Source organism: Cervus elaphus, chromosome 10 (genome assembly GCF_910594005.1).
Source record: "Cervus elaphus chromosome 10, mCerEla1.1, whole genome shotgun sequence".
NCBI lineage: Eukaryota > Metazoa > Chordata > Mammalia > Artiodactyla > Cervidae > Cervus > Cervus elaphus.
In genome coordinates, this window is record NC_057824.1 from 19964179 (window position 1) to 19988855 (window position 24677).

A 24677-nucleotide genomic window follows, 5' to 3' on the forward strand; every position below is an offset into this window, starting at 1 on the left:
CACGCCACACCCAGAAAGTTTTAATTTTGTAGAGATTGCAACAATCAGGTCTCCTGTGTGGATGTCCTTTCACAGAGTTGCTACCACCTGCTTTGAATGCAATGTCCTGTCTTGTGGACTTGGTGGGGAAAAAAATAATAACAATAATATTAATACACCTTGAATTTTCCCTACAGTTTAGCTTCCCTGTTTTATACCCGGTCTCGCTGAAGATTGCAGCAGAATAAAAAGAGCCTCATTGCCTTGCACATGCCCTGTTATCTCTGGTGGGTTCAAATACAGTTTCTCCGAAGAGGCTGTGGTACCCTTGCTCTCCCTGGCCTTGAATCTGAGAGTCTGAGGATTTCTTTGAGTACACACAGCAGCATCTTTTTGACAGACAGTGCAAATTAAAAGATCCGGTGCGGCCTGGGAGCTGGGGACCCACACATGCCCCTGGGGTTTTCATTTACAGTTAGGCAGTGCTGAGACAATTATTGCTGACAGGGAGGCAGAGGCTGGTGGCAGAGTGCGTGTGACAGGAGGCTCATGCCAGCCCATGATTGGGAGGATTACTTTTAATCAGACCATACCCTACAGCCCAAACATTAGAAATCTCCTGTAAGGCCAAGACAGGAAATTAAACACACCAACAATAAGCCTCAAAGCGGGGTGGCGGGCGGGGCGTAATATCCTTAGTCTCTTGAAGGTCCCTGGAGCTTTGAGGAGAAGTTCGATTCCCTGTGGAGGGAGACGGGAAGCGTCTTCTCACGAAGCAGCCGCCGATCCTGTACCTGAACCCTTGCTGGACGGGGTGTGTGCAGCCAAATTAAATCCAGCAGGCAGACTAATTGATGTTTACTGCATGTAAACACTGTGACCAGTCAAATGTAAGCCTTGGAGCAGCAGCCACAATTGTATTTCATCAGTAATGGCAGAGCCACCTTCCTTCCTTAGTTTGGGAAATCTTAAATGACACCTGGGCTTCCCAGCTCGGGCAGCAGTAAAGAATCCGCCTGTCAGTGCCGAAGACACAAGAGACACAGGTTTGATCCCCAGATCGGGAAGATCCCTTGGAGGAGAAAATGACAACCCACTCCAGTATTCTTGCCTGGAAAATCCCATGGACAGAGGAGCCTGGCGGGCAACAGTCCGTGGGGTTGGAAAGAGCTGGACACTGCTGAGCCACTGAGCATGCATGCAGAAATGACACCTACTGTGTGCCAGATGCCGTGTTGGCTGTTGAACTGCCTGGGACTGGCTGTCAGAATCTCCTGGACAATCTTACTTATTTGGCAGCATTTTGCAAAGCACGTGTGACGTCGTTTATGGGAAGGGCTGCTCTTGACCAAGTAGGCATCGTTGTTGGGCGTCTGGCTCGATGACCATGTCTTGGCTAGCAGTGCCTGGTAGTGGTGGTGTGTAATCCTCACACAAACCCTCTAAGGAACCAGGTTATTCCCATCCTCCGACAGGTAAGCAAACAGAGGCTCAGCGCGATCGAGAAGTTTGCCCAGAGTTACGTATCTAAATGAACGCGAGAATTGATTTGGAACATGAGTCAGTTTCCCAAATCACCCCTGTGCCATCGCTCATGAATAAGGAGAAGTGAGGCCTGGAGTTGTAAAGTGCTGAGGACCCAGTGAAGGAGAAAGATAAAGCCGCTGATGTCGGTGAGTGATGAGTACTCAGAGGGAGACTGAGAGCAGGAAGTGGGAGCTTGGCAAGGTCTCTGCTGTGTTTGGCAAGGGGTCCCCGAGGATGTGAAGACGAGGTCTCTGTTCCCAAGCAGATGAAGAGAGAACAGATTTTCTGGCAAGGGAACCTGCCAGGGTGAAGGCACAGTGAGGATGCGTTGGGGGGAGAGGGGTGGGGTTATTTATTTATTTTAAAATATGTATTTATTTATTTGGCTGTGCTGGGTCTAGCTGTGGCCTGCAGGATCTGTAGTTGTAGTATGTGGGATCTAGTTCCCTGACCAGGGATTGAACTCGGGCCCCTGCATTGGGAGTGTGGAGTCTTGGCCACTGGACCATCAGGGAAGTCCCCAGAATCCATTTTTGGGGACAATCCACTATTGGCTGTTGGATTTTGTTCTTGTTCAGCTCGAGTGTGAGTGCTGAGTTGCTTTAGTCGTGTCTGACTCTTTGCAACCCCATGGACTGCAGCACGCCAGGATTCCCTGTCCTTCACTGTCTCCCAGAGTTTGCTCAATCATGTCCATTGAGTCAGTGATGCCATCCAACCATCACATCCTCTTCCACCCCCTTCTCCTCCTGCCCTCAATCATTCCCAGCATCAGGGTCTTTTCCAATGAATTGGCTCTTTTCATCATGTGGCCAAAGTAGTGAACCTTCAGCATTAGTCCTTCCAGTGAATATTCAGGACTGATTTCCTTTAGGAATGACTGGTTGGATCGCCTTGCAGTCCAAGGGATGCTCAAGAGTCTTCTCCAACACCACAGTTCAAAAGCATCAAGTCTTCGGCACTCAGCATTCTTTATAGTCCAACTCTCACATCCATACATGACTACTGGAAAAACTGTAGCTTTGACTATTCGGACCTTTGTTGGAAAGTAATGTCTTTACTTTTTAATATTCTGTCTAGGTAGGGACTGCTGAGCAGCTGGGGAAGAGTGCATGCAGTCACCATCATCACTGTGGTCAAGATATAGCTTGTGTATCTGAAGGCTGGGCTGGTGGAGAAGCCCCCCAGCTGGGGGAGATGCCACCCTTTGTGACACATGACTCCTCTGTTGGCAAGTGACAGAGATGCACTCAGAGTGGCTCAGAAAATGGGGACATCCAGTACCCAGCACAGGAGTGAGTCTCATCCCTGAGACGGGAGGTGCGGTCAGTACCAGGAGGGTCGGGTAGGTCCTGAACTGCTAGGTCATCTGGCCACGAGGCCGCCCCTACTCTCTCCCAGAACCCTCCAGCCACGCCTGTTTTCCTCTCTGCTCTGTTCTTCCTGCTCCAGGGGCTTGGTGGCTTCTGTTCTTACTGAGTCTGTAGAGAACAGTGACCCCACAGTACGCGAGTTCTCAGTTCTAGGAGTTGGCAGAAACTTAGCAGGGTAGTCTAGATTCCTGGGAGGAAAGGACCTCGATCAGGTGAGGTTTCACCCCATCAGAGCCCTCATGGAACCAGAGTCAGTTCCATCAGACCTGATTTCTGGACCGAGCTAGGCGGAGATGGGTGGGGAGGAAGGAAGCTCTTAGAGAAGCTGATGGTCACCAGAAGTCTGTCTGGAGTTAGCTGCCAGGTGGGGAAGCCTGTCTTCCTCCCTTTCTCCTTTCCTTCCTCTCTTCTCTCCCCTCTCCACCCCTCTATCCCTCCTCCCTTCCATCCTTCCTTCAGCAAGAGCTTTTCACATGCCATCCATGCCCACTGCAGGGTGGTCAGACCTGGAGTTAGACGGCTGAGCAGACAGACACAGTGACAGTCCCTGCCCTCATGGAGCCCACTCGCCCGGTGACACAGGCCGCCTTGAATGAGGAGAGCATTTTCCTCTCACTGTGAAATGACAGCTGGGAGATGCGCTTTGAAGAAAGGATAATGGACTTGTGAGACCGTGGGGCAGAGGCTTCCATGAGGATATAACGATGAGAGTTAATTGGGTGTTAAGAGCATCCCAGGTCAAAGACACAGCATCCCTGTGGCTGGTGGGGAGTAAGAAGTGACCCAGAACTGGTCAGTCTCTGGGATTGGTACCTGAGGGGGTCTGGAGGGAGGGTGTGCCTGATCGTTGACAAACAGACAAGGCAGGCCTGTGGCCAGGAGCCCACCATGCGGGCCATCAGACCGGGTGCCCTGGGTGTGGGTTTTGTCAGCAATGGAAAAGTCAGCCATCCATACGGAGTTTAAACCATCAAGTAACATGGGCGTATCCATAGCTTGTCAACACTCCTCTGCCTGCTCCCTGGGGGGCTGAGAGGGACAAACGTGGAGACAGGAGATCCTAGGAGCCCATCGTGGTCGCCATGTGTGGGAATCTATGGAGAAGGGGGTGGCTGACTCTCTGGAAGTAGAAGCAATGCCATAGCCAGCCCTATTGAGAGAGTCTGCGTTAGACTTAAACTCCACACTGCCTGCTCAGGGGTCATCAACTCCAGCGTCTTGGAAGTAATTGGTTCGCCGTTCTGTGCATCCATTTGGATGAGCACAGAGGTGACCGCGGCTAATGCATGGAGTGAGCAGCTCTGCCTGACTTTGTTCCGATGTCCTTTCCCTTTCCTTCCCTCTCAGCTCTTTAACTGGGGCATCATCTCAGGGCTGTGAAAATTCCATCCAACTTCACCAGGATCCAAGATTCTCCCTGGTCACAGATCGCTCTTTCCGTCGTTTGCAAGAGTGATTGCAAACTCAGGACAGCCTTAGTTTTGTTTTATTTTAAATTGCATCACTGCTTTGGAACTCTTGGGTCTTTAGATATTCCCTGCTGCCTGGTGCCATTGCTAATGACCATTTCTATTCTCACCTTGTAACAATGGGTTCTCAGCTTTCGTTTTTATAAAACAATCCACCTAAAGGATTTGTCAGATTCTTATTAGTGTCAAGGGTGGGGGAGTATAAAACGCATTTCAACTGCAGGTTGGATTAAAAACAGATATAAAAGCGTGGGCATGAAGCTGACACGGATGTGAGATTAACCTTATCCCTCTGCATGCCACGTAGGGGAGCGCCATAGAAGGCTGTGATGCTCAGAGAAGACCTCTTTCTGTAGTCAAGTTCAGTGCCCCTCCCTTGGGGTTTAGCACCCTGGGTCAATGGGGCAGGGCTTCCTGGACTTTTCCTGTGGTGAGCAGCTGGGGAGAGGCCGAGCACTGTGCCAGGCAGCAGGGCTACTGGGCTGGATAAAACACTGTCCTTGAGGACTTCCTTGGTGGGTCAGTGGTAAAAAAAATCCGCATGCCAATGCAGATGACACGGGGTTGATTCCTGATCCGGGAAGATCCCACATGCCACGGAGCAACTAAGTGTGTGCCCCGCAGCTACTGACGCCGAGCTCTAGAGCCCCGAAGCTGCAACTGCTGAAGCCTGTGCTCCTCAGCAAGAGAAGCCACCCCAGTGAGAAGCTCACAGACCATGAAAGCACCCCGCACTCACTCAGTTCAGTTCAGTTCAGTCACTCAGTTGTGTCTGACTCTTTGTGACCCCATGGACCTCAGCACGCCAGGCCTCCCTGTCCATCACCAACTCCCGGAGTTTACCCAAACCCATGTCCACTGAGTCGGTGATGCCATCTAATCATCTCATCCTCTGTCGTCCCCTTCTCCTCTCACCTTCAATCTTTCTCAGCATCAAGGTCTTTTCAAATGAGTCAGCTCTTCGCATCAGGTGGCTGAAGTATTAGAGTTTCAGCCTCAACATCATCCTTCCAATGAACATTCAGGACTGATCTCCTTTAGGATGGACTGGTTGGATCTCCGTGCAGTCCAAGGGTCTCTCAAGAGTCTTCTCCAACACCATAGTTCAAAAGCATCAATTCTTCGGCGCTCAGCTTTCTGAGCTCAGCCCACTCACTGCAACTAGAGAAAAGCCCAAACAGTGATGAAGACCTAACACAACCAAAAACATATAATTAATTAATTGTCGTCATTGCTTCTGTTGTTCATTTGCTAAGTCATGTCCTACTGTTTGCAAATCCGTGGTCTGCAGCACGCCACACTTCCCTGTCCTTCACTATCTCCTGGATTTTGCTCGAACTCATGTCCATCAAGTCAGTGATGCCATCTAACCATCTCATCCTCTGCCACCCCCTTCTCCTCCTGACCTCAATCTTGCCCAGCTTCAGGGTCTTTTTCAGTGAGTCGGCGCTTTGCATCAGGTGGTCAAAGTATTGAAGCTTCATCATCAGTCCTTGCAATGAATATTCAAGGTTGATTTCCTTTAGGATTGATGGTTTTGATCTCCTTGCAGTCCAAGGGTCTTTCAAGAGACTTCTCTGGCACCACAGTAGAGGGCATCAATTCCTCAGCCCTCAGCCTTCTTTATTAATTCATTATTATTATTATTTTTTAAATAAATCTTTTCAAACATTGTGCTCGCCCTCCAGGAGTTCACAACCTGGACAGCCCAAGGCTACAGAGGTTAGAAAGAGTGTGTGATTCTTGTTCAGATGAGGTATATGCAAAAGGCCTTGGGACCCTGGGGCGAAAAATCAGTCCAGCTGAATGGGTCAGTCAGACATGGCTACAGAGAGAAGCTTCCATTTATGTGGACTTTGAAGAGTGAGTTCAAGAAGGGCCAGGTGATGACCAGCTCTGGAAGGAAGATGTAGTCAAAGTGTTGCAGGCAGGTAGTGCCTTGCGTCTTTCCAAGTATTTCAGTTTCACTGGATCATAGGATGTGCGAGTGATTGTCTTAGGGAGAAGAGTCCCCAACCTCCAGGATCTAATGCCTGATGATCTGAGGTGGAGCTGATGTAGTAATAATAGAAATAAAGTACACAGTAAATGTAATGCTCTCGAATCATCCAGAAACCATCCCCCAACCCAGGTCCATGGAAAAATTGTCTTCTAAGAAACGGGTCCCTGGTGCCCAAAGGGCTGGGGGCGGGTGCCTTAGGTGAGGGAGGAGGAGACTGGGGAGGAGGCGGGACAGGCTTTAGGAGGGCTGACCTGACCAAAGGACCTGTGATCAGTATATCTATGGATATGTAGTCAGTCTGTCTAGGATCTACTGGTGCTACTATTGCTGTTGTTAGGAGGCAGACACTTCTCCAGCCTAGGCATGCTATGAATTTATAGAAGTTCATCGGTAGCTCTGACTGTTCGTTTCCTCGGTCCTGACTCTCCGCCTCCTTTGGTTGTGTTCTTCTGATCGTTGAGATTTCAGTCTCGTTGCCACCTCCTCAGCACTGCCTTCACCGGTATCCCTGACAAGATCTGTCTTCCCTGCTGGACTGCGGGCCCCAGAATGGCAGTGCTTGGCATTAAAAAAAGGCTTAATGAATAATAACAACATTTTTAATAGCATCAGTTTTGTGCCAGGCACAATGCTAAATGCCTTACAAACGTTAACTTTGATTACTCACCCCTATCCTTTGAGGTATACATATGTTTATTCCCACTTCACTGAGACACAGAAAGGTTAAATGACTTATCTGTGGTCACAAAGCTGGTAGGTAGTGGTGACATGGAGGGGAACGGATAGATGGATGGATGAATTGAATGGAGGAAAGAAGGATGGAAGGGTAGTTGGATGGATGGGGGAAGGGAGGACCAGGAATATGGGTGGGCGCATGGATGGAACGAAGGAAGATGGATGGATTGAATGAAGGAAAGAAGGATGGAAGGGTGACTGAATGGATCTGTTACTGAACCAAACTTTGGTCCACTCTCCCATTCACAGCAAAGCCAATCTTCTGACGCCGGGCTGTGGTGAAGGAAAGTGCAGTATCCATTGTGGGCACCAGACAAGGAATGCGGGGCAGTTAATGATCAAAAAACCCAAACTCCCTTTATGGGAGTTTCAGGAAACATTATGGGTTTCAGGAAAGAGTTTTTAAAGGTAAGGTGAGGCAAAGAAGTCTCAGGGTATGTGATCAGCTTGTGCACAATTCACTAATTGGTTGATGGTGAGGTATCAGGGCTGTGTCACTGGGGTTAACATTATCAATTCTCAGGCTCCAGCTGGTCTAGGGGTGCACACTCATAATCATATGAGTTTGTCCATTTGGTGGGGGTCCATTTGGTGGGGGTCTTAATATCTGTAAAACAACTTAGGAATGGGCATTAGAGATAATTATCTAGGTACTTCAGCGGAGAAGGAAATGGCAACCCACTCCAGTGTTCTTGCCTAGAGAATCCTGTGGAGAGAGGAGCCTGGTGGGCTGCCGTCCATAGGGTCGAACAGAGTCGGACATGACTGAAGCGACTTAGCATGCATGCATGCATTAGAGAAGGAAATGGCAACCCACTCCAGTATTGTTGCCTGGAGAATCTCAGGGACGGAGGAGCCTGGTGGGCTGCCATCTATGGGGACGCACAGAGTCTGACATGACTAAAGCGACTTAGCAGCAGCAGGTACTTCAGGGAGGAACTAAAGATTCTGTGACTGCTATATGATTAATTTACTATTTAATTTGCTTATGTCTCCTGGCCCAATTCTACCTTGGTCTCACTATGTTTATATCTTTTCAATCATCAATTCTTTTTTTTTTTTTTCCAATCATCAATTCTTAAGCCAAGTTTTTCTGACTCAGGGGCGACTTGGAAGACCAGAGCTTTTCTACAAATGAAAGGCAGGCAGTGAACATGAGGGGTGTCTATCCTTGGAGATCCCACTGAGTCCTTTTCGGTTACAGATGGATAAGCACTGTTCCCACCATCCTCACCCTTCACAGCTGTCTGTACCATCAGAATTCTCCAGACACTGGTCTCTCTCTTTCCAGTATTTCTGATTTATCAACCTCAGTGGGCTCACCAAATGCGAAGTTAAAAAAAATGTTTCATCATATTTCCAAAGGGGAAACATATATTTTAAATATATGTTTGTAAATAGTGTGTATCATTGAGCTCTGAAATGTGTGAATTGCATTGAGTCTGGGTATAAGTTATAGAACTACTTTGCAGGAGTAGTTGAAAGAGCATTGGGTCAGGATTCTAGGACACCGCAAACCAGTCCCACCTCTACTTAAGTTTCTTCCAGAGAGGGGGCAGTTCAGGGCCAGCTCTCTTTTGTATCCGTGCGTGCATGCTAAGTCACTTCAGTTATATCCGACTCTTTGTAGCCTGCCAGGCTCCTCTGTCCATGGGATTCTCCAGGCAAGAATACTGGAGTGGGTTGCTATGACCTACTCCAGGGCAATCTTCCTGACCCAGGGATTGAACCTGTGTCTCTTGTGTCTCCTGCTTTGGCAGGCGGGTTCTTTACCAGTAGTCCCACCTGGGAAGCCCCTCTCTTTGATATAAGGCTCCATATACGTCTTTTAGATCTATTAGTAAATCTTGATTTTTCTGGCTGAAGATGACCTTTTCCCCAACTCACTGAATTATATGATATTATAATGCCATTTTCAGTTCAGGTGATATTTGGCTTATTTAATATTAATGAAAATGAATCTTGCTTCTTCTGATTGGATGATGATAGCCATGTTTATAAAATGTATTATTTATGGGACACCTTATATCAGTTTTCTTCATTATAAAATGAAGTCACTTGGAACCTTTGCTGTCACAGAATTGAGCATTACAGAATCTTTGAGTTCTAAGATTGAAAAGAAATTTAGTGGTGGTTTCATCCTGCCTACTCCAGTGCAGGAAATTCCACAATAAGATCACTAAAAGATCAGCCTCCCATCTTCTCTTGAAGACATTCTGTGACAAAGAGCTCGCTGTGGAGGTTAGGAGCATAGCAGAATGGCTCTAAATTTGTTACCCAGTTTCCCAAGTTCAAATCCAGGCTCCACTACCAGTATGCATACTTTGTACAACTGAGCTGTCTGAGCCTTGGTTTCCTCTTCTGAAATAGAGAAACTGGGAACACCTTCCCAATTGGAGTGTGAAAGCATTCAATGAAAGTAATATTTGAAGCTTTGATCTTTATCCTTTTCATCTTCATCACCATTATCATTGTTAAATTCACAGTAAAATCAAAAACCTATTTTATTGGTTAAACAGGTATTACTATGACCAAGACAGATGCAGACACAATTCAGGAATATGTTCCTTGGTACTAAAGTCTTCCCTTCTCTTTTTCCCTAGGAAACTGCTCGGAGAACTCATGCAAGTGGAACTTACAGCTTCCCTGATCAGACTCAGCATTCAGTAAGTGCAACTGCTTTTGAGCAGTCATTACATAATTCCATCCATTGCTGTGATTGTGTTTGCGATGAAAAGCTCTCTTCTTCAGGCCTGGGGTTCCTACAGACACTTTGCTGCCTGCTTGTGTCTTTCTTTCTTGTACCACTGCATTGGGTTCAGAGGTGAGAAGAGGCTTTTCTGGGCAGAAACTTGGGAAAGAATAGAAGGAATGTCAGAGGAGAGTGTGATGCGTTAAACCTACCATTACTGCCTGGGGGTTAAATTAAATGTGCTTTTGTTTTCTCTTTGTTCCCTAAGTTTTTCTCAATCTTCCTGTCCCAGTCACTGGAACCCTGCAAAGTCAAAAAAAAAAAAATGGCAGGAAGGAGACAAGTTAGTGAGATCATATATTTCGTGAGGCATTTCAGAGCTGTTCTCTTTGCTCTGAGTCAGAATGCATTCCTCCTGTATAAAAATGACTGCGAAAAAGAAGTTCTGTACTTTAAGATGCTGGGGTATGTTTTGGAAATTTCATTTGTTTTTAGCAAGTAAGCACTTTCTGCCATCCGCCTTTCTCGTTGCGCACAAGGACTTTATTTTTGGTGAAGTTAGCAGTATTTTGTCCAGTGCCTCCAACTCTTATTTTTTTCTGATACACTAGCATTCGGGGTGGTGGTGGGGGTGATACTGTATTCTCCATAAAGTCTGCCGTCACCCTCTTCTGCCTTGAGTTCTGTCGGCGAGCCACTTGTTTTTGGAAGAAATCTGTGATAATTTAGCCATACATATCAAAATTTAAAAAGGCTTGCTTAAAGAAATATTTATTTTTTTCCAAGATGTAGCTTCCTTCCTAGGTCTCGGAATTTCTTAGTATTTTCTACTTCTGAGAGTGCTGGAGACTAATTTGATACATCAAATATCATAAAGGGGCAGGTAGAAATTGGTGGCTGTGGGACTCCAGGCCTGGAAGAGGCTGATCAAAGAGAATTCTTTCGCCCTCAGTGGTGTTGCAAGACTGTGGCATTTGCATATGCGAAGGGAGCCGGGAAGGAGGAGGAGACAGAAAGAAATAAAAAAGATGATGTATTCGCTGCTCGCTCGCCACATCAGAATGACTAAGTGTAACCCTGATCAGCTAAAGCTTGTATCACACAAGAGATTAGACCCACAGCTTTTGTTCCCAATAAGAAAGGAAATTTCATGTTTAATTCCCTACATGCCACATCTATCCTTTAATGCCTTTGAAGTTCGGGCTACAGCGTCCCTTGAAAACTGGGGAGATTTTGTTAGCGAAACAAGGAGAAGGCTGTTTGGCATGCAGTCTGTCCAGATTTATTTGGTGCCAAGTTAAATATGCGTGTTGCTCTAGCTGTTCCTGTTTTGAGCAGTGTCCTTCTCCTGGGCCTCTTGGTGGTGCTGGAGCAGGCCGGGAGGAGTGGGGGATGGAGGGTGTTGAGGGTGGGTTTTCCAGTGATGCACGCCCCTTCCACCTTTCTCTGTACCTTCTCCACACGATACAAATTACTGCTTCCCAGAAAGAAACCCGTGTTCCTTTCCAAGACTGGGGCTGAAGACTCTGACCTAGGGGAGTCTCTGGTCCCTGAGATAATTAGCACAGTGTTGTAAGAAACTCATGTTAATTTGTCTATGGATATGGTATTTTCATATCTACAATTGCAGTCAGAAGAGGAAAAAAAAATTATTAATTTGCTGCTCCAAACCAGTGTGCAGATATCTGATAATTTTTTTTTTAAATTAAAAAGGAAGAAATGGAAAACTTCTCATCGGGGATGTTTAGAGCTGTGGCCCAACCTCCGTGCCTAATAGATTCTGATGCCTTCCTGTGATCATAGCTTCTCTGGCTCAGTGAATACCTCCGCCAGCTCCCAGGGCCCATAAGTACGTAGGTGGAATTCTGGGAGGTTGCTTGGTTACCAGGAAGGGAGATGATCTGGCATGTCCACTGGGCCACGTGCCTGGTCCTTGGGTCCCCTTCACCAGTCCTGTGTGTGGTATTCCTTGCAGGGGTCAGGAAACCACTCCAGCCTCTCATGGGATTTTACAGGTAGCAGTGACTGCAGTTGGAATTTTCTCAGATCTGACTCTGTGCCTGATCTGAGATGTGCATCTGACTGATGCAGTGGCTAATATCTTACCTTAGGCTGAGACAGGGTTGGATGTCGTTGGCTTCAGAAAATCAGTGTCCATTTCCTGCTTCTGAAGTTTGGTTATCGTTCGTTTATTTTTTCCCAGAATTTCCCATCTGTATTAAGGCCCTTAGGACACAGACTGGCCAATGTATGTGATGCAGGGGGTTAGCTCACATGACCCTGTGTCTATGTAGGCATCTGGTTCCCACATCCCTTTATGAGCGGCATCTAGAAGGAAAGCTGCATAAAGCTGGTTGTAGCACCGTCAGTGGTTGAACTTCAGCCTCCGAGTAATTTCTTATAACTTTTTATTTAAAAAGATACATCTTATTCTTATAAGATATATTCTTATATCTTTTTATTTAAAAGAATTTTAACATTTTATTTTATATTGGAGTATAGCCGATTAACGACAGTGTGACAGTTTCAGGAGAACAGGGAAGGGACTCAGCTATACATATGCATGTATCCATTCTCCCCCAAACCCCGCTCCCATCCAGGCTGCCACGTAACTTTGAGTAGATTTCACTGTCCTCCAACTTTTAAATTTAAATTCTGGTAGACGTCTTCCTTTGAACTCTGTCTTCTGTCAGATTGCACTTTGATGGCATGCTGTATCAGAATTAAAACTCATTCATTCATTGAGCAAAAATTAATGTCATGTTTGTCTTTTTCTTCAGTCCAGTGCCATCCAATAGAACTTCCTGTGATGATAGGGATAGTCTTTATCTGTGCCGCGCAGCTTGGTAACCCCCAGCCAAATCTGGCCATTGAGCGCTTCACGTGTGGCCATCGGCACTAGTCACTGGGGAACTGAGTCTGCAATTTTATTTGTTTTTAATCAAATGAATTTTAAGCAGCATGCTGTGGCTAGTAACAGCCTATGATGTTAGATGGGGCGTCTGTAGACCACAGGTCCTCTGAATACAGGGGTGAGGTCTGAGTTGTCCATTCTTACACTCAGGCTGATAATCAGCTGGTATAACTCAGTGTGGATATGGATTGGTAAACTCCTGCTGTCCCAAACTCTTAAGCATCTTTCACCCCTGCAATTCCATATGCCTTATCCCCCCACATGGACCCTTGATCCAGAACTAAATGGTTAATGATTTTCCTGCCTGGTCCCCAGTGTCCTGATATGTGTCCATTCTAACTGGTTGCTGTCTGATTCATGCTGGTCGTTAAATAAAATATGTGTCTGCTAGCTCACTTCAATCGTGTCTAGCTCTTTGCAACCCTATAGATTGTAGCCTGCCAGGCTCCTCTGTCCATGGGGCTTCTCCAGTCAAGAATGCTGGAGTGATGTCAATGTATGGCAAAAACCACTACAATATTGTAAAGTAATTAGCCTTCAATTAAAATAAATTAATTAACTAAGAAAAAAAGAATACTGGAGTGGGTTGCTATGCACTCCCCCAGGGGATCCTCCTGACCCATGTGTCAAACTCACATCTCTTACATCTCCTGCATTGGCAGGCAGGTTCTTTACCACCAGGGCCACCTGGGAAGTCCAAATAATATATAAGCTCTGATTATATTCACAGTGGTGACTGTAGTAACGGACATAACAATCAATACTTGTAAGGTATATTGATGGGTGAACACATGGAGTGATGGGGGGATGAATAGACACCATGAGTGCGTCTCATCTTCTGCTGGAGTGTTTTATAAGTGAGGACAACAGAACTGCCCTTAGACCAGAGAACAGTCTGGGTCACCCTGATGCTGTTTTTTGTCCTCACCTTTCACCCAGTGTTCTTCTTCCAAGCTTCTACCTCTGCTTTGTCAGCTGCAGGGCCCAGAACAACTGGCTTCAGATCCGACACTGGGCTCTAGTGCCATATGCAGCACAGACTGCTGTATCTCTCCACTTACTTCTGGCCGTCATTTCTGACTCCAAATTCCCCAGGCGAAAATCAGACCAGATCCCACTCACTCACCTAGGGATACCATTCTCCTCGCAGGGACCCCACTCCCAAGCTTTAGCCATCTCTGACTTTGTCTTCCTCCTCATCCATCACCAAGAGAGAAACGAGTTTTTGATCTGGGCCTTCTAAAAGCCTCACTTCCATACGCTCTTGTCGGCATACACTGCACAAAGTCCTTCTTTACATGGCTGTGAAGTCTTCCTAACTGGTCTTTATGCCAGAAGCCACCTTTCCCTGGGATTCTCTTCTATTTATGGAAGGAATAACATTCCTGAAGCATGAATATCATCTTGTTCAAAAAGCTAGTTCCTACCAAACACCTGGCCTTCTCTCTGAGGATCCCTAGATACCGTCTGTTCCAATTGGGCCAGATGATCTCTTGAGTTCTGAATGTGTTTATTTCTCAACGTCATGCATTTGCAATCCTTGGTCTCTTACCTGTGCTCTTAGTATAGAAACTTCTGTTACAACCTCTGTGAAGACCCTCCTGATGAAGCAAGTTTTCCCGGTGTACTTGAGTTCCTTGATTCCCTTCTGTAGGAGAAAGAAAATATGCAGTCTCTTTTCAGTGTAGAAGCGTGACCCCCATGATCCCATTTTTAGAATTAGGAGCTCAGTGGAGCAGACGAGAGGAGAACAGTGCAAGGGTGAACGGGAGGAGAAGGAGAAATGATGGTCACCCGGGGAAGTGGAATTCTTTTGAGTTAAAGACCTCAGCAGCCTGACTGGGGGTGGGAGAGGGCAGGCATCATTGGGAATTCAAGAGGAAAGGAAGAGCAAGAACAGGGACAACATAATAGCATCAATTTCATCCATGTCCAGACCTCGGGTGGGTGTCACGCCGGTTCATTTGGAGTCCCATGGTCTAGAGGGCACAGAAGAGGATGCTCACTGACCTTCTCACTTTCATTGTCACTTGGCCAATCACCTGCTACCACCAGACACCCTTGTTCACACACCCCACATGTGTGTCTCTCATCTCTCTTGAGCTGCTGCCTAGCAGAACCCTGAGGCATTCTTCCTTCTCTCCCTGTCTCCCCTCTGCAGGATCGGGAGTAGGAATTCAGGGGATGTTTTTGGTTTAATGAGTATATGGAAATGAGAGGTGAGAAAGGAGAGTGTAGGGAGGGAACTAGAAGGAGACAAGCATCTCCTTCTGTTCCCTTTTTGTTAGAGCAGGGGAAGATAAGAAAGAATGAAAGTTATAAGGAAGATTCGTGTGAGGGTAGAATTTCAGGACCATGAATAGAGAAGAGAAGCCTCAAGTGGTACCTGGCTTGTGATTCTTCATCATTTCTACCATGGCGCTCATCATGACCCCTGTTATCCTGTTGATCACTTGTGTATTATCTGTCTCCTCCATTGGGCTGGAGGATATAGAAGGTATGGTTTGTGTCTGTCTTACTCACTGCTATATCCTATATCCCTAACACCTCTCAAATGAGAGGCACACAACTATTTTGAAAGAATTATTGAGCTGCCTAGATTGAGGGTGTGAAAGATGATCATGCTATTTGTACTTTGAATCATTCTTCTGTCATTCCTAATCCCTTACAATCCACCTCTACGCCATGTCTCATTCAAGATCAGTCTCTGAAACATCAGGAGAGCTTGGCTCATGTCCCGGCATTGTTAAGCGACTGTGTGAGTCTTCTTTTCCCCCTTGTTGGCTGTGCTGGGTCTTCACTGCTGCATGGGCTTTCTGCAGCTGCAGTGACTGGGAGCTGCTCTCCGGTTCCTCGCTGAGGTGGCTTCTCTGGCTGCGCAGCACGGGCTGCAGATCACAGGCTCAGCAGTCGTGGTGCATGGGCCTAGGTGCTCCGCGGCATGCGGGATCTTCCTGGACAAGGGAGCGAACCCATGTCTCCTGGATTGGTGGGCGGGGTCTCTACCACCGAGCCGCCAGGGAAGTCCCAACCATGTGATTCTTAACAGTACATTTGACCAAATTTAAGTTTCCTCATTAAAAGTTGTAATAATAACAAGGAATTGAATTCCAGTAGTCTGGACCTCGGCTTCCTTGATGCCTCAGACAGTGAAGAATCTGCCTGCAATATGGGAGATCAGGGTTCCATCCCTGGGTCAGGAAGATCCCCTGGAGAAGGGAATGGATACCCACTCCAGTATCGTTGCCTGGAGAACTCCATAGACAGAGGAGCCTGTCTGGCAACAGTCCACGGGATCACAAAGAGTCAGGCATGACTGAGCGACTTTCACTCACTCGTTCAGTCTGTAACTAAGGCCCCTTCCAAGTTGGAATTCAGTGAGCAAACACGGAAGACAGAAACTGGGCCATGGAAGAGAAGGCTGAGGGAGGGTATCATTATCTCAGCAAGGCCAAGATTGTTGAGTTATGACCAGCAGTGGTTCTTCACGCCTCCACCTGTGGGCAGAAATGAGCCCCTTGTCTCCTGGACAAGAAAGAAAATGTACCAGACATGTTGGGGACTAACGCAGTGCTGATATTATGCCTTCTGTTTTCTGTATTAATGAGTTGATAGGGCTTCCCTGGTGGCTCAGATAGTAAAGAATCTGCCTGCAATGCATTAGAACTGGATTCAACCCCTGGGTTGGGAAGATCCCTTGGAGGAGGGCATGGCAGTCCACTCCAGTATTCTTTTTTTTTTTTTTTTTTTATTTACACTTATTCCCCATCCCGATCCCCCCTCCCATCTCCCTCTCCACCCGATTCCTCTGGGTCTTCCCAGTGCACCAGGCCGGAGCACTTGTCTCATGCATCCCACCTGGGCTGGTGATGTTTCACCATAGATAGTATACATGCTGTTCTTTTGAAACATCCCACCCTCACCTTCTCCCACAGAGTTCAAAAGTCTGTTCTGTATTTCTGTGTCTCTTTTTCTGTTTTGCATATAGGGTTATCGTTACCATCTTTCTAAATTCCATATATATGTGTTAGTATGCTGTAATGTTCTTTATCTTTCTGGCTTACTTCACTCTGTATAAGGGGTTCCAGTTTCATCCATCTCATTAGGACTGGTTCAAATGAATTCTTTTTGACGGCTGAGTAAAATTCCATGGTGTATATGTACCACAGCTTCCTTATCCATTCATCTGCTGATGGGCATCTAGGTTGCTTCCATGTCCTGGCTATTATAAACAGTGCTGCGATGAACATTGGGGTGCATGTGTCTCTTTCAGATCTGGTTTCCTCAGTGTGTATGCCCAGAAGTGGGATTGCTGGGTCATATGGCAGTTCTATTTCCAGTTTTTTAAGGAATCTCCACACTGTTTTCCATAGTGGCTGTACTAGTTTGCATTCCCACCAACAGTGTAAGAGGGTTCCCTTTTCTCCACAGCCTCTCCAGCATTTATTGCTTGTAGACTTTTGGACAGCAGCCATCCTGACTGGTGTGTAATGGTACCTCATTGTGGTTTTGATTTGCATTTCTCTAATAATGAGTGATGTTGAGCACCTTTTCATGTGTTTGTTAGCCATCTGTATGTCTTCTTTGGAGAAATGTCTGTTTAGTTCTCTGGCCCATTTTTTGATTGGGTCATTTATTTTTCTGGAATTGAGCTGCAGGAGTTGCTTGTATATTTTTGAGATTAATCCTTTGTCTGTTGCTTCATTTGCTATTATTTTCTCCCAATCTGACGGCTGTCTTTTCACCTTACTTATAGTTTCTTTTGTAGTGCAAAAGCTTTTAAGTTTCATTAGATCCCATTTGTTTAGTTTTGCTTTTATTTCCAATATTCTGGGAGGTGGGTCATAGAGGATCTTGCTGTGATTTATGTCAGAGAGTGTTTTGCCTATGTTCTCCTCTAGGAGTTTTATAGTTTCTGGTCTTACATTTAGATCTTTAATCCATTTTGAGTTTATTTTTGTGTATGGTGTTAGAAAGTGTTCTAGTTTCATTCTTTTGCAAGTGGTTGACCAGTTTTCCCAGCACCACTTGTTAAAGAGGTTGTCTTTTTTCCATTGTATATCCTTGCCTCCTTTGTCAAAGATAAGGTGTCCATAGGTTCGTGGATTTATCTCTGGGCTTTCTATTCTGTTCCATTGGTCTATATTTCTGTCTTTGTGCCAGTACCACACTGTCTTGATGACTGTGGCTTTGTAGTATAGTCTGAAGTCAGGCAGGTTGATTCCTCCAGTTCCATTCTTCTTTTTCAAGATTACTTTGGCTATTCGAGGTTTTTTGTATTTCCATACAAATTGTGAAATTCTTTGGTCTAGTTCTGTGAAAAATACCGTTGGTAGCTTGATAGGGATTGCATTGAATCTATAGATTGCTTTGGGTAGAATAGCCATTTTGACAATATTGATTCTTCCAATCCATGAACACGGTATGTTTCTCCATCTGTTTGTGTCCTCTTTGATTTCTTTCATCAGTGTTTTATAGTTTTCTATGTATAGGTCTTTTGTTTCTTTAGGTAGATATACTCCTAAGTATTTTATTCTTTTTGTTGCAATGGTGAATGGTATTGTTTCCTTAATTTCTCTTTCTGTTTTTTCATTGTTAGTATATAGGAATGCAAGGGATTTCTGTGTGTTAATTTTATATCCTGCAACTTTACTATATTCATTGATTAGTTCTAGTAATTTTCTGGTAGAGTCTTTAGGGTTTTCTATGTAGAGGATCATGTCATCTGCAAACAGTGAGAGTTTCACTTCTTCTTTTCCTATCTGGATTCCTTTTACTTCTTTTTCTGCTCTGATTGCTGTGGCCAAAACTTCCAACACTATGTTGAACAGTAGTGGTGAGAGTGGGCACCCTTGTCTTGTTCCTGATTTCAGGGGAAATGCTTTCAATTTTTCACCATTGAGGGTGATGCTTGCTGTGGGTTTGTCATATATAGCTTTTATTATGTTGAGGTATGTTCCTTCTATTCCTGCTTTTTGGAGAGTTTTAATCATAAATGAGTGTTGAATTTTGTCAAAGGCTTTCTCTGCATCTATTGAGATAATCATATGGTTTTTATCTTTCAATTTGTTAATGTGGTGTATTACATTGATTGATTTGCGGATATTGAAGAATCCTTGCATTCCTGGGATAAAGCCCACTTGGTCGTGGTGTATGATTTTTTTAATATGTTGTTGGATTCTGTTTGCTAGAATTTTGTTAAGGATTTTTGCATCTATGTTCATCAGTGATATTGGCCTGTAGTTTTCTTTTTTTGTGGCATCTTTGTCTGATTTTGGAATTAGGGTGATGGTGGCCTCATAGAATGAGTTTGGAAGTTTACCTTCTTCTGCAATTTTCTGGAAGAGTTTGAGTAAGGTAGGTGTTAGCTCTTCTCTAAATTTTTGGTAGAATTCAGCTGTGAAGCCATCTGGTCCTGGGCTTTTGTTTGCTGGAAGATTTTTGATTACAGTTTCGATTTCCTTGCCTGTGATGGGTCTGTTAAGATCTTCTATTTCTTCCTGGTTCAGTTTTGGAAAGTTATACTTTTCTAAGAATTTGTCCATTTCATCCAAGTTGTCCGTTTTATTGGCATAGAGCTGCTGGTAGTAGTCTCTTATGATCCTTTGTATTTCAGTGTTGTCTGTTGTGATCTCTCCATTTTCATTTCTAATTTTGTTAATTTGGTTCTTCTCTCTTTGTTTCTTAATGAGTCTTGCTAATGGTTTGTCAATTTTGTTTATTTTTTCAAAAAACCAGCTTTTAGCTTTGTTGATTTTTGCTATGGTCTCTTTAGTTTCTATTGCATTTATTTCTGCCTTAATTTTTAAGATTTCTTTCCTTCTGCTAACCCTGGGGTTCTTCATTTCTTCCTTCTCTAATTGCTTTAGGTGTAGAGTTAGGTTATTTATTTGGCTTTTTTCTTGTTTCTTGATGTAAGCCTGTAATGCTGTGAACCTTCCCCTTAGCACTGCTTTTACAGTGTCCCATAGGTTTTGGGTTCTTGTGTTTTCATTTTCATTCATTTCTATACATATTTTGATTTCTTTTTTGATTTCTTCTATGATTTGTTGGTTATTCAGAAGCGTGTTATTTAGGCTCCAGGTGTTTGAATTTTTAACAATTTTTTTCCTGTAATTGAGATCTAATCTTACTGCACTGTGGTCAGAAAAGATGACTGGAATGATTTCAATTTTTTTGAATTTTCCAAGACTAGATTTATGGCCCAGGATGTGATCTATTCTGGAGAAGGTTCCGTGTGCACTTGAGAAAAAGGTGAAGTTGATTGTTTTGGGGTGAAATGTCCTATAGATATCAATTAGGTCTAGCTGGTCCATTGTGTCATTTAAAGTTTGTGTTTCCTTGTTAATTTTCTGTTTAGTTGATCTATCCATAGTTGTGAGTGGGGTATTAAAGTCTCCCACTATTATTGTGTTACTATTAATTTCCTCTTTCATACTCGTTAGTGTTTGCCGTACATATTGCGGTGCTCCTATGTTGGGTGCATATATATTTATAATTGTTATATCTTCTTCTTGGATTGATCCTTTGATCATTATGTAGTGTCCTTCTTTGTCTCTTTTCACAGCTTTTATTTGAAAGTCTATTTTTTCTGATATGAGTATTGCGACTCCTGCTTTCTTTTGGTCTCCATTTGCATGAAATATTTTTTTTCCAGCCCTTCACTTTTAGTCTGTATGTGTCTCTTGTTTTGAGGTGGGTCTCTTGTAGACAGCATATATGGGGGTCTTGTTTTTGTATCCATTCAGCCAATCTTTGTCTTTTGGTTGGGGCATTCAACCCATTTACATTTAAGGTAATTATTGATAGGTGTGGTCCCGTTGCCATTTACTTTGTTGTTTTGGGTTCACGTTTATACAACCTTTCTGCATTTCCTGTCTAGAGAAGATCCTTTAGCATTTGTTGAAGAGCTGGTTTGGTGGTGCTGAATTCTCTCAGCTTTTGCTTATCTGTAAAGCTTTTGAATTCTCCTTCATATCTGAATGAGATCCTTGCTGGATACAGTAATCTAGGTTGTAGGTTATTCTCTTTCATTACTTTCAGGACGTCCTGCCATTCCCTTCTGGCCTGGAGGGTTTCTATTGATCGATCAGCTGTTATCCTTATGGGAATGCCTTTGTGTGTTATTTGTTGTTTTTCCCTTGCTGCTTTTAATATTTGTTCTTTGTGTTTGATCTTTGTTAGTTTGATTAATATGTGTCTTGGGGTGTTTCGCCTTGGGTTTATCCTGTTTGGGACTCTCTGGGTTTCTTGGACTAGGGTGGCTATTTCCTTCCCCATTTTAGGGAAGTTTTCAGCTATTATCTCCTCGAGTATTTTCTCATGGCCTTTCTTTTTGTCTTCTTCTTCTGGGACTCCTATGATTCGAATGTTGGGGCGTTTCACAGTGTCCCAGAGGTCCCTGAGGTTGTCCTCATTTCTTTTGATCCTTTTTTCTTTTTTCCTCTCTGCTTCATTTATTTCCACCATTTTATCTTCTACCTCACTTATCCTATCTTCTGCCTCCGTTATTCTACTCTTGGTTCCCTCCAAAGTGTTTTTGATCTCATTCATTGCATTATTCATTTTTAATTGACTCTTTTTTATTTCTTCTAGGTCTTTATTAAACAATTCTTGTATCTTTTCAATCTTTGTCTCCAGGCTATCTATCTGTAACTCCATTTTGTTTTCAAGATTTTGGATCATTTTTATTATCATTATTCTAAATTCTTTTTCAGGTAGATTCCCTATCTCCTCCTCTTTTGTTTGACTTGGTGGGCATTTTTCATGTTCCTTTACCTGTTGGGTATTTCTTTGCCTTTTCATCTTGTTTAGATTGCTGTGTCTGGAGTGGACTTTCTGTATTCTGGAGGTCTGTGGTTCCTTTTTATTGTGGAGGATTTACCCAGTGGGTGGGGTTAGACGATTGGCTTGTCAAGGTTTCCCGGTTAGGGAAGCTTGCGTCAGTGTACTGGTGCGTGGAACTTGATTTCTTCTCTTTGGAGAGCAATGGAGTGCCCAGTAATGAGTTTTGAGATGGGTCTATGTGTTAGGTGTGACCTTGGGCAGCCTGTATGTTGACATTCGGGGCTATGTTCCTGTGTTGCTGGAGAATTTGCGTGGTATGTCTTGCTCTGAAACTTACTGGCTCTTGGGTGGTGGTTGGTTTCAGTGTAGGTATGGAGGCTTTTGGACGGTCACTTATTACTTAAAGTTCCATGTAGTCAGGAGTTTTCTGGTGTTCTCAGGTTTTGGGCTTAAGTTTCCTGCCTCTGGATTTCAGTTTTATTCTTCCTGTAGTCTCAGGACTTCTCCAACTATACAGCACTGATAATAAAACTTCTAGGTTAATGGCGAAAAGATTCTCCCCCGTTAGGGACACCCAGAGAGGTTCACAGAGTTACATGAACAGGAGAAAAGGGAGGAGGGAGATAGAGATGAGCAGGAGGAGAAAAAGGGGGACTCAAGAGGAGAGAGACAGATCTACGCAGCTGTCTGTTCCCAGAGTGTTCTCCGTATCTCAGACACCTACAAGGATTCACAGAATTGGATTGGGAAGAGAAGGGGAAAGGAGGAAATAGAGGTGTTCTGAGGTAGAAAACAGAGAGTCAAGATTGGGAGAGAATAATCTTCGGTTTAAAGATAGGGCTTCTTTTTTTTTTTTTTTGGTAAGGTTATAGTGTAGTGAAAATGAAAATGAAGAGTAGTAGAGGAGTACTAGAGGACTTTAAAAGAAATAAGAGAAAAAGAAAAATAGAAAATAAAAGAGAAAACGGAAAGGAAAAAAAAGAAGAAACAAGAAAAAAAAAGAAAAAGAAAAAAAAGAAAAAAAAAAAAAAAAAAAAAAAAAAAGAAAAAAAAAAATTTTTTTCCCCCTAATTAAAAAAATCGTAAAAATCTATGTAAATAAAAGTTAAGGAGTAATGGGGGAGTAATAGGGAATTTTAAAGGAAAATAAAAGAGAAAAAATAAAAAAGAAAAAATATAAAAAGAAAAAAAAATTTTTTTTTTTTTTTTCCTTACTTAGAAAAAAAAAAGTAAAAACATATCTAGGAGTTTCTCTGGAGCTGCTGCGGTCAGTGTGGGTTCGGCTCAGTTTCAGATAGCTCCTCGTTCCAGCTTACACTTCTCGATAACTACAGGGCCCTTCCGGTGAAGTCGGTGTTTTCTACATGGATTTTAATCTGTTGCACCAGTCCCTTCTGAAGCGGTTCCCTTTGTTTATTTGGCTTCTGTTTGCCGGTCTCTTCAGAGCCTCATTTCCGCCCTGACACAGGCGGGCGGAGGTGGACTCTTATTCAGTTAGCTAGTTCCGTTGCGCTGCGGGGCGGGGCTGACGCTGCGGGGAGGGGCTGGCGCTGCGGGGCGGGGCTGACGCTGCGGGGAGGGGCTGGCCCTGCGGGGGCGGGCTGGCGCTGCCGGGAGGGGCTGACGCTGCTTTCTCCCTCTGCGCTGCTCAGGCTCCCGGCTGTTCTATATGGAGCGCGCCCCGCGCTGCGCTAGGTTCCAGCCCTCGGGTGTTACACAAAAGCGCGGAAGGAAAAGCTGCGCCTGCTCTCTGTGCCTTCCCCGTCAGAGCGGTCCAGGCAGCGAGGGGCTTGATGGGCGCACTATCCCCAGGTGTGGCACACTCACTCCCTTCCGCGGACCCAGTTTCAGTTTCCGCTGACGCCAGTCCGGTGCGCGCGCCTTCCGCCCTCTGCGTCCCCAGCCCCAGTCCCCGCCCGCGCCGGTCGGGTGCCTGCGCCCTGTGTCTCGCTGCGACCTTCCCCTCCCCCCTGCCTCCTGCCTCCGGCGGGGCTGGGCGGATCCGCAGCCTGCGACCTCTTCTTGGGACTTTCTCCGTCCCTTTGTTCTGCGAACGGCCGGCAGTGTGTTCCGGCCGGTTAATTTTCTCTCTTTTGGTCTCCCACAGTTCAAGTTGGCACCTCACAGAAGCTCCCTCCGATTGTCCTCAGGGCCCTCAGGCCCGGACCCTAGCCCAAGCAAGGCCGCCTAAGACTCCCTTCCCGGGACGGGTCTCCGTCCTTAGCTCTTTTGTCTCACTTTTCATCTTTTATATTTTGTCCTACCTCCTTTCGAAGACAATGGGCTGCTTTTCTGGGCGCCTGATGACCTCAGCTAGCGATCAGAAGTTGTTTTGTGAGGTTTGCTCTGCATTCAGTTATTCTTTTGATGAATTTGTAGGAGAGAAAGTGGTCTCCCCGTCCTACTCCTCCGCCATCTTGGCTCCTCTGAAGCCACTCCAGTATTCTTGCCTGGAGAATCCCATGGACAGAGGAGCCTGGCGGGCTATAGTCCATAGGGTCACAAAGAGTCAGACACGACTGAGTGACTAACACACATACACAATAAGTTGATACTGATAAAGTTTGATCCACACGCATAGATTGCTTTAGAGAATTAGAGGAAATAAAAGCAGATTTTGCCTGCAAACTCTCATACTGGCTTGAACATGTTAGAGGCAAAATTGTGGTATTCATCCTGATTATTCATCAGTTCCCAACTGAATGACCAAGGAAAACAATGACTCGGGATTTCTGCTAAATCCCTTCACTTAAACTAAAGATTAGATCTACTTGCTGTTTCTATTTAACTTGTGAAGTAATTAGCCTCCAACTAATAAAAAAAAAAATTAAAAAAAAAAAACCAAAACATTGTAATGTGAGTTTGTTCATATATATATATATATAAAAGACATTGGTGAACCTGTGGCAATGGCTGGAAATTGCAAAGGACAAACAAAAATTTCAGTAAAATGGCTGGTTAGTGAGTTACAGCAACAAAGAATTTGGTTTCTCGGAATGGAGGAAGCTACAGATTTTTTCAACTTTTGGCAGGCTCCAAAACAGAAGGATAAACTTTCTCCAAGTGCTGGTAGCCAGAACAGTTTTTTAAACATGTGGCTAGTATCTTTGGAACCCAAGTAATTAATTCCCACAAACGAAGATTCTTGACTCATTGAAAAATTCTGTTTATGTTAAAGAATGTCTGATGGATGTTAGCT

The 24677-nt window shown here is 44.7% G+C and overlaps 1 protein-coding gene across 11 annotated transcripts in view; it reads left to right on the forward strand.

The window, feature by feature from the left end:
• The window catches only part of RBFOX1 (RNA binding fox-1 homolog 1), a 1671014-nt gene that overhangs the window by 265763 nt on the left and 1380574 nt on the right, over nt 1-24677 (forward strand). For all 11 annotated transcript variants that reach the window (XM_043914258.1, XM_043914265.1, XM_043914257.1 and 8 more), the window contains exon 2: nt 9689-9751. In XM_043914258.1, the coding sequence (XP_043770193.1) occupies nt 9689-9751 (63 nt within the window). The remainder of the gene's footprint in view (nt 1-9688; nt 9752-24677) is intronic.